At 38.4% G+C, this 14032-nt stretch overlaps 1 protein-coding gene across 1 annotated transcript in view; it reads left to right on the top strand.

Annotated features, from left to right (window-relative positions):
- Positions 1-14026, top strand: part of PRKAG2 (protein kinase AMP-activated non-catalytic subunit gamma 2) — a 145125-nt gene extending 131099 nt beyond the window's left edge. The window contains exons 7-10 of the mRNA XM_056484509.1: positions 8630-8711; positions 10241-10299; positions 11754-11799; positions 12448-14026. Coding sequence (XP_056340484.1) covers positions 8630-8711; positions 10241-10299; positions 11754-11799; positions 12448-12506 — 246 coding nt within the window. The 3' untranslated portion in view covers positions 12507-14026. The remainder of the gene's footprint in view (positions 1-8629; positions 8712-10240; positions 10300-11753; positions 11800-12447) is intronic.
- Positions 14027-14032: the final 6 nt, after the last annotated feature.

Genomic DNA, 14032 nt, shown 5'->3' with positions numbered 1-14032 from the left:
ACTGTTCTTTCACCTTTTCAGTTTATTAATACTCATTTGCTCCTCATAAATATTTATAGAATCATATTGAACTTTGTGGCTGTGGCTTTCCCCTGCCTGTCACCCACAAGTGCTCCTTGTTTGTGACAAGCTGCTGCCTTTGGCTTTTCCCAGGGAAGATACTGTCTTTTCTTGGCACACATTAAAGAAACTTCATGAAGTCTGATCTGACCAGGAAGGGAGTCAGGAGACAATTAGATGTTATGAGCTTTCCTGTGAAGTCTGGAAATTTGACTTTGTGGATGATGAGGAAATTGGGCAAGTTGCAACAGTGTGCAGCTCACAGTGGATACGTTTTCTTATCTTTTACACATCTCCTGAGAAGTAAACAGGAGAATAAACCCTCCACAGTCCCTAGGAGGGGTTAGGGAGGTTGTCCCTTGAGGGGCTGCTCTAAGCATTAACTTACTGTTCTTCTTCATTCTAACCATGTGAAAAATAAATGGTTCTGGATTGTCTTTATGATAGACTTCAGGAAATCACTGAGCTGAGTGCTGATTTAATGGTCACCAGCTTGTGTCTTCAGCACAGCATGTGAGCACTGTGTTCATGCATTTGGTGTGCAGATGATCTGGGGGAAAGAGGGGACACCCAGGTCTGCCTTTCCTTTCTTTTTGTTGGTTTTAACCTGCATCAGGTACAAATAGTGACACAGCAATCTGATCATTTCCTTTGATGGAAAACAAAACAATTCCTGTATTAAATTTAGAGATTAATGAAATACAACACTTTATTCACATTCTGTCTGCCAGGTTACTTTGTCTAACATCTAATGTGATTTCAATTTTTCCTTATTGCTGCATTCATATCGTTTTTTGAGAGACCAATGCATTTCCCCCCACCCCATCCTGAACTGTATTAGCATTTTTTAAAAAATGCCTCTTACCTAGCTTATAGCAATCTCTGAAGCTTAACTCCAAAAGCTTTCTTAAGGCAGATTTTTGTCTGACCTTGAAAGAAATGTATTAATTTGTTGTGGCTTTGCCCAGACTACACAAAGATGAGAAGGATTAGCTTGTTTTCTAGCACAGGGCAATTAACCCTTGAAGAGGAGTGTAGGTGGTGAGGATTAGGTGGGAACTTCCCTGCTTTGTATCCAGCAGCAGTCTGCAGTCCCAAGGCAAATGTAGTGCCTTGCTGTGCCTTACAGAGTTTTTGCATAAGCTCTGTTTAGGTCAAAAGCTCTATCTAATCTTTGACTAAATTATATTCTTACCTGTTACAAGTAAATTTGAATTTTAATAATAGAACATATGTAGCTTCTGCTTACTGTGACCTTGAAACTGTTTAAAGCATTTGTCCTGCACTTCTTCATGAGCTAATAAAAATCATGTTTATGTGGAAACAGTCATCAGAAGCTTTCAGAATCCTAAAGACTCTTTCCTTTTATTTCCTTCTGTATGCTGAAGAAATCTTTGCGTGACTTGGTTAAATTATTTAACCTGTTTAATGAAATTATACCTAAGTTGTTAATGGACCAGATGTTGTTTTCACCAATGTAGGCTTTTGTCAGAACCTGTCACTCTAGTAAGAGCTCATATAATTTTCTACCACATAACTAAAAAAAAAAAAGAAAAAATTAAACAATGTTCTGGAAACTTCTTTAGTGTTTTGACATGCTGGCAGTAAATATACCTTGTAACTTCTGCAGAGCATGCAATGGATTCAACAAGAGAAGAATTGCAGAGGATTTATATTTCTCTTCCTTGTGCTGACTCTATTCAGTAAATGGATTTATTATATTTTATTCTCTCCAGGTCATTCTTGACTGGGGTGTTGCCTCTCTCCACGGTAATGAGATAAATCAGGCTTCCAGGAATAATGCTCCAGGATGGTTTGCTCCCAGAACCACACTGCAGACTCTGAGTCTGCTGTCACACAGCTTTTACAAAAGGATTGACTCTCTGTTCCTTAGTTGGCTTTGAGGTTTCTCCCTGATGAAGTTGCTGCTGTCTGCATTTCTGAGGAGTGTGAATACCCCTCCTTGCTTACCCTGCCCACAGAACTGTAAGAGAATCATCTAATTTAGCTTCTAACCAGCATGTGGGCTGAGGCAGTTGAGCAGCCACATAAAAGCTCCCTTCATTGGGATCAGGCTGGAATCAGTAGCATGGTATGGGAAGACTGTTGTGTGTGTCCTTCTTCTCCTGTTGCTGGTATACAAGCACAGGAGTTTCATTCCTGCAGCTCTCAAAATCAATAGGAAGTGCTCATTTGTGGATCTTGGAGGAATGATAGGTGCCACTTAAACAGAAATTTCTACACAGGGTGTAGGTAAAGTATTTGTGCTTGGCTGAATGAAACTTATGTATCATTCTTCTTGAATTCTCTGCCCCATCACCAATTTTTGGATAAGATCTTAATCTGTGAAGGAATTTCTGATCTACTCAGGAGTGCTCCCTTTCCATCACCTGCAGAAGATAAATGAATTTTGATCTGGTTTCATACAAGCTTTCCAAAACTCAGCCTGAGCTAGAGGACCTGATTGTGAATGTTTATTGGTTGGGGTTTTTCAGATGTCGAAGCAAATGTAGCTGCCCAGTTAATAACAGGTTTGTCCACTGTTTCTACAATCTACTTGGTAAGGTAGAGGAGGAAATTCTACTTGATATGGTCCAAGACATGCTTATCTCTCATACTAGGCAAAAATCTTTATTGTCTTTAAATAGCCTCTTTGTTTAACAGCATAGTCCTTTGAGGAGGACATGCTTCTAACAAATTCATAGACTAAAGAAAAAAATCATTGGAAAATGAATTTGAATGCAGCAGTCATAATGCTGAGATGGTTGGTTGTATTCTTCATACTGGTTTAATCTCCCCAGATTATTTAAATGTACCAGAAGAGAGATTTTTAACTTTTCAAAATAGCTCCTTTGCAGGACTGTAGTTCTCTGTAGCTTAAAAAGGTGTCTGGATTGGGCACCAGAACTTTATTTGAAGGAAAAAATAAAAAAGGAATTGCAAGTTAAATATCCTTCCCAATGTGAATTGCTTCAAAGTGAAAGAGATGGACTTGGAGAGTATTTAACTTGAACTGCTTTTGTATTATCATGATGGTAATTGTGGGATCTGGGTATGAATGCAGGAGTATTCCAACTTAGCTCATGGGAAAAAGTCTTTGAAGGTGATGCCAACAGCAGGGAAGAGGAGGGCTGTCCAAAGAGCTCTATGGAAAAGTTGTATTTTCAACTTAGTAATATTTTTGTAACATGTTCCCAAATAATATTTCATGGGCTTTGTTCAGGTGGCTTTGCACAGAGGAAACACTGCCTGAAATCCTGGTGATGTGGGGGAGTAGCAGGGGAGATCTGTTACACACCCCTCTAATGCAGCAAGACCATCAGCTTTACCTGCAGTAGCTTTTGATTTTTCCTCTCTTGGAGACTTGCTGAGATTTGGGCAGCCAGAGAACTTGCCATGCTACTTAAACACAGTTCTGTTTATATTGGGCTGCAAACTGTTGCCTCATTCAGGAGTCTTGGCTCATAAACACTTGAACCAAGGGAGTGAAGTGTGGGTTGCCCAGGTTTTTTGCTGTACAAAGGTTGCAGCAGAGCCCTGATGATTTTCCTGTTACAACAAAGACCAGTTGTACTGCTTTGTGTCTTCCTACTTGGTAGGGACTACTGAAATTGAAAGTGTTTGGCCTCTGAAGAAGGAATTCTCAGAGTAACTTTTTCTTCTACCTTCATGCTCTTAATGGTGAGAACAAAGGTCTGTGTCTGGAGTGACTTTGCCACACCTGCTCATGTTGTGAAGATAGAGATAACACTTTTTTCCTTTGAAAATACAAAACTTTTTTCCCCTTTGCAAGAGAAATCCATAGTGAAGCCCCTCCATGCCTTGGTGTTTGGTACTTAAAACATGTGAGTGTATTGGTGTAAAAATCCAACCTTCTCCTTTAGTTCTTCCGCTATTCTTATTGAGTCTGCTAAGACTGTATGGCTTCCTTTTGTAAATTCCTTTCAACTACATGTCAAACTTTGTTATGCTGTTATGCTTTGTTATAGAGTGGTTGTTTCTCAGGGGCTGCCTGAAAGATTTGGGTTTGATACTGTGGTCCATGTGTATTTTTGGAGGTATTTGTACTCTCTAAAAATAGTTTGTAGTAAAAATAAGCTGGAAATTTGTCAGCTTACCCAGTGAAAATGATGATATATGTTCTAGATTGCCTTAGATCATCCATCCATCAGGAATCAGAGATGATAGAAATGTCAGGGATCAGCTGGGTCTGATACTGCTTTTATGGGAGCTCTGTGCCAAAGACTGTAAGAAGGAGTTTCTTCCTCTCTATTCTGATCTGATAAAATAAACATTTCCTGGGGTTACATAGGGGCTTTCCAGGCAAGTGGCTGATGCTGGCTTATCCAGTGAAACAGAGGTTCACATTTATCATCCTGCCTTTTGATGGCAGCCACACCACAGAAGTTCTGGCAGGTCTGTGGACGCTGTCCATGCTACAGGGCAACCATTTGCATCATCCTCTTGCTTGGAACAGGCATATCTGAAGGTGTTCCATGGCTTTATTTCTTACTTCTGCCACCTTTGAGCCTTTTCAGTGAATTTTGTCACGAGGCAGTGGTGCTGAGTTGTGTTTTCAGCTCAGTAGGATTCTCTGCTCAGCTCTGACCCTTTAGCACCAGGAACTGTCACAGCTCTTTTCTCACAATCTGTCAAGGAAAGGAATCTTTTGCAAAGCAAATGGAGCCAATTATTTCAACAGCAGCAGTCACCCTCCTTGCTTTATGGGACAGTCCTGGAAGACAAGTCTGAAACCACTGGACGTAGTCACAGTTTCCATAACACAGTGTTAGGTAAAACAAGTGTGTGTTGTACACACACTGAATTTTTGGAAATGAGCTCATCCTCAGTTTTCCTTTCAGGTGGTTCCCTCATTCACAGATGTTTACTGGAGAGAGCATTTCTGCAAGGGCTTGTAAAATCCCTGGTATCTTATAAGGAGTGTCCCTTTCAGAGTTTCCCAGAAGTGGGGAAAAATTTACTCTGCAGTCTGGTGAAATCTTCTACTGCTGTTCTGGTTTCGCTGCCCAGTAATTCAGCTATTTTAGGAGGTCACTAACCATAAGAGACGAGGTTTCCCAAATATTCTACCTGAAAAACAGGACTTTTATGTCTGGGTCTCTTGCTTTCTTGTTAATGACTGTTGTACTGGAAAGGGCTTTGTCCTCCTTCAGGCTTGTAGTGGAAATGTTTGAATAGTGTGCAGAAACAGTGACCTCCAGAGGTTGTGTCTAACCTAAATTAGTCTGTTCTTTTGTTCAGCATATTCACAGTGTAATGAGTTCCTGTAGTAAGAAAAGCTTGTTCCTGTTGTGCTCAGTGTAGTGGAATAGCATCTATTTTTGAGGTGATCTGTGATATATCTAGGATTTAATTGCTGAGTTCTTTTGCTGAAATGTGACTCTTCTACTTAAAGGTCAGAATCTTGGAGAAAACAGTCACACAAAGTAGGATTGCTCCTCTAATTGTAATTGTCTAGACATCTTAGTGAGGGGGGAGATGGCATCTGTGGGATGCAATTTAATCCCTGTGGAAGGTTGGGGAGTTGTGCCCCAGCTGATTGTGAAGTTGGAGTGAATATGCAAGGTCAGGGTAAATGTCAGAACAACCTCTAAATTTGGGCAGATAAATCCCATTTTTAGTGGCTCATTGTGTGTGTTAGGACATGGTTAATAAGAACAAAAGTGCTTTGTTTAAAGAGTGTTTGTAGCAGCAGCAGTCTGTGGGCTCTGGCTGCTGAACAATGGGTTTGTGGAGGTCAGGCCGGTCCAACGCTGTGGGGTTGAGAACTGACAACACTGTTGGAGGTCCAAAGATGGGACATGGTGGAGATCTTCAAAGGCTACTGACTATATATCATCAGAAAGCAAAGTCCTTGTGGGTATTTGCTGCATGCAGATCACTGAAACATCTAAAAGTGCTGGGCAGAAGCCCAGCTCCACACCCCTTTGCTTTGGCTGGCCACCAAGGAGTTCTTTGGGCAACTGAAATTGGTCAACCACAGAAACTGCAGGAAGTGTGAGTGGATAAATGTATGTTTGCACTAGCAAGCAGTTTCAGCAAATAAGAATTAAGTTAGGTTTTTGCTTTGTAATTACCTTACTTAAATAAGAGACAAGTATTAATATTAAGAATTGATAGCATTTTTACTTTATTTAAAAGTAATGTAAAATGGAAGACTTTCTGCAATACTGCTGAAGGCAACAATAGCAATGTCACTTGAACTGTGGTCAAGGACAGCCCAGGGGGTTGAGTTTAAATAATTCTTTACTAAATTTTGGTGATTTATTGCATAAAATGCTTAATATCCTAGTGCTTAAGCTAAAATCCTTGTCTTTTATAAACGATTTAATTTTTAGTAGCTGTATCTGTTCAGCAGCTCTCATATTTTCCAAAATGTCTTTTAAAGCTAGACAAGATGGCACCTAACTGAAGATTCTTGTGATTCTTGGAGGCAGATAACTTGCAAGGAAATCAAACAGGACCAGGGCAGGAACTTATCCTTTCTTTCTCTTCTGGATTGTCTACAAGCTCAGCATCTTGAATAGTATATCTTTGGAACTCTCTCTCCTGAAGTGTCTTTTCTAAATCTAAACTAATACCTCAGCCTTGTTGTCTTTCCCATCTGAGCATGATGCTAGCTGGTGTTCTTTGCTGCTGCTGTGTCTGGGAAAGAAGCAGGAATTTGGAGATTGCCTGAAGAGCTCTAGTTGGCTTTCCACACATTTTCTGCCACGGGCATGCTTCTTTTCCAGGTTATCAATTACAGGGTTTGTAAACTTGCTGGAGGAGTTGTGTTGCATGATTGCTGTCTGGGAGAAAGCTATTTCCCCCTGGCCTTGATAGATTGGCTGTTCCCTTCTTGCTCTGATCCAGCCTTGAACATCTTCCTCTTGTGAAACACTGGGGACATGAGCTGACAGTGACTGTGACCCTGTGTGGTGGCTCTGGTTGGGGAGAGATACCAAAGCTGAAGGCTCAGGGTTTCAGGCACTGTGAGTGTCCTTTCCCCTTTTTTTGATGAAGAATGGTTAGAATTTATTTTTCCCCAAGCTGGAGTTGGTCTGTGTGAACTCACATCTGTCTCATATTTGCTTCTGCTGCATTAACCCAGAGTGTGATGCTGTTATGTGAGAACACTTCATGCATCTTGCCCAGAGGGTTTCTTTGTGGTTTGTCTTCCTCATGAGTTAGGATGCTCATGTGTGGATTTGGTAATGTTTGTTTAGGCTGACTCCTCCTTGTGCCAGCAGGTGGCTGAACACCTCTGGCACCTTTCTGTTTAACCATTTTCTAGATATAAATCCTGTGTATTTAGTCTTACTTGTGGCCTTGGGGTTGTGTTGTTGTTGTTTTTCCCCACGTGGGTTCTTCAGTTTCAGTGCAGTTAAGGGGTGATGGCTGATGGTTATTCCTGTTCATTGGTGATATGGAATCTCTGAAGGCAGGAGGCAGCTTTGAGATCTGCCAGCTGCTGATGTTTGGAGGGTGGATTTGCTTCTCATGGTCAGGGAGGAAGCAGACAGGCTGCACAGATGTACAAGAAATACAGATCAGTGCCTTCATTTTTCTTTGCCACTACTTTCTTGGATGCTGATTCCATTGACTGTGAAGCCTTTTTATTCCTATTAATCTGTGTGGAGAGGATTCCCTTGGCACATAATTTAAAGTAGACCCTTAAGATACTGATGTGAAATCGTGATCTGTTCAGATTGCAGTCATCAAGCAATTGCAATTCTGTGTTATTGGGACCAAGGACAAATTTCAAGGACACAGAAATAAAGATTGGTTGTGTCTTGCCAGGTCAAGACCTGGGCAAGAACCATCACTTCTGTATTGTGTTTTCCATTGGAAGACTTTTTAGGGGTGTGGGGAGGACAGGAAGGATGTCAAGCTCCAGCACATCACCAGATCAGGATTTTGAAGTGCACCAGTGCCTGGGTCCTTCATTTTCAGAGACCAGAGTTCACAGTGAATTGTTTCTTTTCAGAATGACACCATGACCTAGTAACCTCTGATTCTGGGGAGGATTAATTCATTAAAAAATTGAAGTACTTGGTCAATTTCTTTAGCAGCAAAACAAGCTAGGTAATTCTTTTAACTTTCAGTCATATTTAGAATAATCAAACTTTTTTATTTATTTATATAGATCAGGTGTTTAAAAGCTGTGGGGGGACATGGAACTGCTGTTGTTTCAGTCTCATTTTTTTAACAACTTGTTATATAGTAAACATTGACTAGAATGTAGCACAGTGTTCATGTGTTAAATTTAAGACCCGTCTCTAGTTTATGGATATATCAATGGCTTTCATTTCAAATATTCACAATAAAAGAAAAACAAATCTGGTTTTGCTAAGCTTTTTCTAGCTTTTTACCCATTTTAAAAGTACAAGACTTAAGGTTTTTGTTTGGCATTGTGTTTTCTGTTCTGTTGTGAATGCCAGCTGCCTGTTTATACTGCTTTGGGGTTTTTTCATGGTGGAAGGGGAAACCATTCTCTTAGTGTCTGGTATGCTAAATTGAGGCAAAAATTTGAAATTTGTTTAGTGTTTCTTTTTATTTTTTTCAGGTAAAGAAAGCCTTTTTTGCCTTGGTGGCAAATGGTGTTAGAGCAGCTCCACTGTGGGAGAGTAAAAAACAGAGTTTTGTAGGTAAGTAGTTCTGACATTTTCCAGAATTACTTGAATTTCCAAGGTGATTTATTATTTCAGAAGGTGGTCTGAGCCTGGCCATCATGGAACATCCTAGAGAAATACTGGCAAAGAGAGTTTCTTTTCCCTCCTTGTGAGGAGTGGAGTGGTGCCAGCTTTCACAGCCTTGCTGTGTCTTTGGAATCATGGTGCTGCTTTTAGGTCTCAACCTTCTGAAATTTTTGCAAAATAATTTTGCACTTCACTATGTATTTAAAAATAAAGGCAGTGGTCACAGAAAGGAAAATTTGAAAACAAGAACTATAAAGAGAATAATTTAATATTCCAGTATCCTAATATAAGTGCAGTAGGAGCCTGTCTCTGCCTGTGCTCAATAAGGTGCAGTGAGGATCTCTAAAACCAGAACTGAAGCTACAGAGATGTCCCATGTTGGGTGAAAAACATTAGATCTGTGCACTGCTTTTTTAAAAACTATGTCTTTAATTACCACAATAATTTTCCAAAACTAGATCTCTCTGCAGTTAGAAAATGGGGTCACAATGGCAGTGACAAAAAGAATTAGATGTATTTCTTGTGACCTGGAATGTTGAGGATTCCTGGAAATGAATGGTAGATACTTAATAAAGCATTTGTTAAAGTACTTTATATCCAAGAGGGGAGGAGCAGTCTTGCAATACACCATATGAGTGCTGTCTTTTTTATTTTCATTTGATTTAATTTCATGTTCTGTCTGTAACTAAGCTCTACTGATTTAAAGTTGACCTCCAGATTAATTTTTCCCTTCCCCATTTCTTAGTTTCTTCAGTTTAGATGTAAGAGTAGTAGACAGTGGAGCAATTGCATCTTCTCAAATCTAGAACTTGAAAGCTCAAAAAAGATTAATATTTTCAGGTAACTAAACTAATCATCAATATTATATTACATAGCTTGGTGTTGGTGCTTAAAATATGTATATATATACAAGGGATGTGCTATTTTTTTCTTTTGAAAAGTCACAGTTGTATACACACATTGAGGATTACCATGGAAATGATTGAATTAAGGTCTGTAATAAGTAATAGTCAAGAAAAATGTATTATACTGTTCTTTCATTTGAGTTAAGGAGTCTTCCTGACTTGGCAAGTACATAATGAGAATGTGTCTTTTTCAAAAAGAAAATGAAAGGCAAGAATAGTTCTCCAACCTTGAAAGATGTTCTAAACCCTCTTTTTTCTTCCTATATTTTTGGGGGTGGATGTGGTCTGAATTCTAGGGGTTTTTTGAGTCAGATTGAAAGTGAGGAGAAGCACATGGGTTATAATATTGAGTATTACTTCACATGTGTTTTTGTTCTGAAGCACTGTGTCAATGTGCAAGTGAATAGATATGGTTTTGAAATCCTACTGTTAATACCAGTATTTTACATGGATTTAATATTTGTCATATTATATATTGTGAATATGAATTGAGAAAATAGCTGAAAATTCTGTATGTTGAGTATGTATCTAAAGACCTGTTGTTTTGTTTTTTTTATGTATCACTTGTTACAGGAATGTTAACAATTACAGATTTCATTAACATACTGCATAGATACTATAAGTCTCCAATGGTAAGTATGATGTTAAGCTGTAATTTGATCACTTGCCATAAAATACAGAGACTGAAATAACAAACTGAAAAGTTTATGATGATTGTCATTATTTAAATCTTTGGATGGTAACTTACAGAGTCTTGGATGCTCTAAAAAATTAATGTTCTTGGAGTAATGGTAGAGAATAAACAAGTCAAACTAGTTAAATATATGCGAAATTTTAGTTACATGGCTGAATTGCACAATCAGTTGGAGATCTGTTGACTTCAATTAACTGTAATTTGAAATTCCCATTGGCAGTCAGTTGATTAAATTCTCTAGCTTGCATGTTCATACAAACATTTACATCCCTTTCTTGTTCCTGTCAAATCACAATTCCCCCTCTACCAATTAAAACATATGTACTATGTTTTACTAGCTAAAAAAATCAAGAACAGTTGGATGGAGCAGACGTCTGATATATTTGCCTTCTCAAAGCTAGTGTTACATTTTAAAATTTATAGTGAAATTCTCATCAGATGCTGATAGTGTGGTGCACTGTCCTTTCTTCATGTTAAAGAATTCTTTTTTTTCTCCCTGGGGATTGACAAGGAGTGGAGGGAGGAACAAATGAAAAGTGCTTGCACACTGGTAGCTTTTTAAAAATTGTTTCCATAATGACCCTCAACATCAATAGTACTGATTTTTCCATGAGACTTTACCTAATGAGTTCTCACTCATTTACATTGTCTAAGGTCCTATTTATAGGTTCTGCTTAAACTGGCAGCAGTAAGGAGGGATAGCTGAACAAGGACAATATCTGACTTAAGAGACTGATGCAGTCTTGTGTAAGAAAAATAAATAAATGTTCCCTCAGGGAATGCTCTAGTTTTAATAGGTGAAATTATGCAGAAAATATTAAAGTATTTTAGTCATTCTTTCTGATAGCATCAGGACATACAGTATGAAGCCTTGTTGCTACTCATGTGCTAGATAATATCCACCATTGAGTGATGAGAAGATCCAGGTGGTTTCTCCCTAAAGAAGTGCTCTTGCTTTTAGTGATCAGGTAACTTTATTCTGGTAGCTTTAAGAAGTCAGGAGGTCAGTGTAAGCTTTTTACTGGTGTGGATGTGTGAGGAATCACCCAAGGGTTTACCCTGGATGGTTGTTTGAAGGTGATACAAATTTCTGAATTTCTGATGCCTTTGAGTCCAGGAAGGACCTGGACTGCAAACCTGGGCCACTAAAAGGCTTTCCTGTCCCCTGAAATGATAAATCCAGGATTGTACTCTGCATTAGGGGCAGGATTGCACCCTTTCTCCTTGTTACAAGAAATGTTGTGTTGGACTGTTCTTACTCTGTTATATTTTCAGCAATGAAATAAAAGAAAAAAAAAAAAGAAAAAAAAAACATTATTCAGATGTTTATAATGTTAGTGATAGATTTATAATTAAATTTCTTCAAGTTGAACTTCCATTTTCTCATTGTAGGTTCAGATTTATGAATTGGAGGAGCACAAGATAGAAACCTGGAGGGGTAAGAATATTTACTACATGGTTGATAATTTACTAGATTCTGATGTTTTTCAGTATAGTGGATTTTGAATAATCCTAGACTTCTCTCCACATATTTATTAATGAAATCAGAAATAGTAAAAGCTTCTCATGTTCCTTATTTTTCTGTCTGAAATAGCTATGGACTGGTGATGTGGGCTGTATAGCACTGCCCCTTGTTCATGGCTCTTTAAGAAAGGAAAAAAGCAAGTGGAGTGGGAATGAATGGAGCTGTGCCCCAGTGAGTTGCACAATTCAGCCAGAAATTCATGCAACATTCTGGGTGTAAACAAAGGTGCTGAATGCAGGGAGGCAGCTCCATGTAAAAAGTAGTGTGTAATCCATGGAATGATACATGGAGGTTATCTGTGTGCAGCAGACACTCACAGAATGAGTAAAGGATTATTTGTTGTAATTGCAGTGACCTCTGCTGGTATCAAGCTTAGTCCTGCTTTTAAATTTGATGTCTTTTTAATGTCAATATAGAGCACTGTACATAAATGGTAGAATAACTAACTGTAAATTGCTGTCTGCCACTTAATTTTGTATGAATGAATTCATGAAATGCTTTCATAAAAGAGCTGATGTTTTTGTGTGAAGTGGTAACAGTCTATTAATTTTCTAACCACAGAGCTTTATTTACAAGAGACTTTTAAACCTTTAGTGAACATCTCCCCAGATGCAAGGTAGGATTTCACTGTTCACTCTGCTTAACTTGAAATACACTAACGACATCTCAACTCTGAATTTAAAGCCTCTTTATGTAAGAAGGAACTATTTGTATTGTAAACTACAGTAAAATAAAGGACTGTCTTTTAATATAATCAAGAAGGGGTGAGAGATTTTTTTTTTTATTGTGAGTGAAGACTTTTTTGATTATCCAAAGAAGGGAATTTTTAATTGAACTTTTGTCCTTTATCAGCATAACTCTTCTGGTTAATAAGCTAGACATGGGTCAAAATTAAAATGCAAAACAGGCAATAGGATGACCCTTTCAAGCTTGCTTGCAGATCATATTTATTTCGTGAAAATAAAAAAATTTAGAGCCCTTCAGCTGTCTTGTTCTCAGCAGTCACAGTAATTGGAAACTGAAAGTCCTTTTCAAGGCAAGCAACTTTCCTTAACTAAAGTAAAGATAATATCTCCGTGGTTTGTTTTGCTCTACTATAAGGCTCTGTTTTTTAAAATATAAATGACTGTCCTTTTCTTCTTGATGGATGTTGAAAGAAATAGTTTTTCAACTATCATTATGCCTTATTTACTAAATAACTTGAGAGGGAGATTTAGTTGATCACTTAAAACTGAAGCACTACTTAATTGCTGAACTGGAGGGTGAAGTTCTGGTTCTTGCTTTCAGTTTGTGGAATGGGATTATTTGTATCCTGGCAAAGGAAGCTGGTGAAGGGAGCTCCAATGATTATATTGGAGTAATGATATGCTGTATCCTCAGTGGAATTTTCATTTATTCATAAATAAGTCATTCAATTCAGTGATGAGAGATGCATTTTGAATGGTGGCAGGTTGCAAATAATATTTTTAAGACAACAAAATAGCCTTAATTGTTTTCAGTTAGAGGTGCAGCACGAGAAGCCTTGCCATAAAGAAGATGCAGTAAATTTTTTATAAAAGGTTACAGCAGGTCAGCTTCAGACCTGATCCAGAGATGGGTTTGGGTTCTGTGACAGTCAGACTGCAGCACTTAGGAATTGTTAAGCACTTACTTCAGGAGTGGAATCTGCAGCAGTGGGGGAATCCTGGCTCTGTGTACATTAAATGTACATAAATATTTCATCCCTGTGATGGACTCAGAACACACAGCTTGTGTATGGGAAGAAGCCTGCTTCAGCAAGTAGGTGTTTATCAGAGTTTTACAAGCTTTTTTACTTGCTAATTTATTGCAGTTGCTGGTCAGCTGTTTTATCATCTTACTACACCAAGGGGGAAAAAAAAAAAAACTTCATTTGCAAGAAGAACAGAGTTGCACAGGTTGGAGTGTTGCTAAATCCTAGTCTGCAGAGCATGGGAATGTTTTAGATCTCCTAAGGATATTTTTTGGCCAATCCCCAGTGATAATTCAGTGAAATGATTCGATAATTGTTTGGGGTTATTTGCATATATGCACGTAGCTGTAAAAATGCCCTTTATAAAAAAACGTTAGAGAAGTTTGAGATTTATTAAGTGCAAGAACTCCATTTTTCACAGTTTGTCTCTTAAGA

Source organism: Oenanthe melanoleuca, chromosome 2 (assembly GCF_029582105.1).
Source record: "Oenanthe melanoleuca isolate GR-GAL-2019-014 chromosome 2, OMel1.0, whole genome shotgun sequence".
NCBI classification, from domain to species: Eukaryota; Metazoa; Chordata; class Aves; order Passeriformes; family Muscicapidae; genus Oenanthe; species Oenanthe melanoleuca.
The sequence above is the reverse complement of the archived record's forward strand: the minus strand, read 5'-3'. Positions and strand labels throughout refer to the sequence as shown.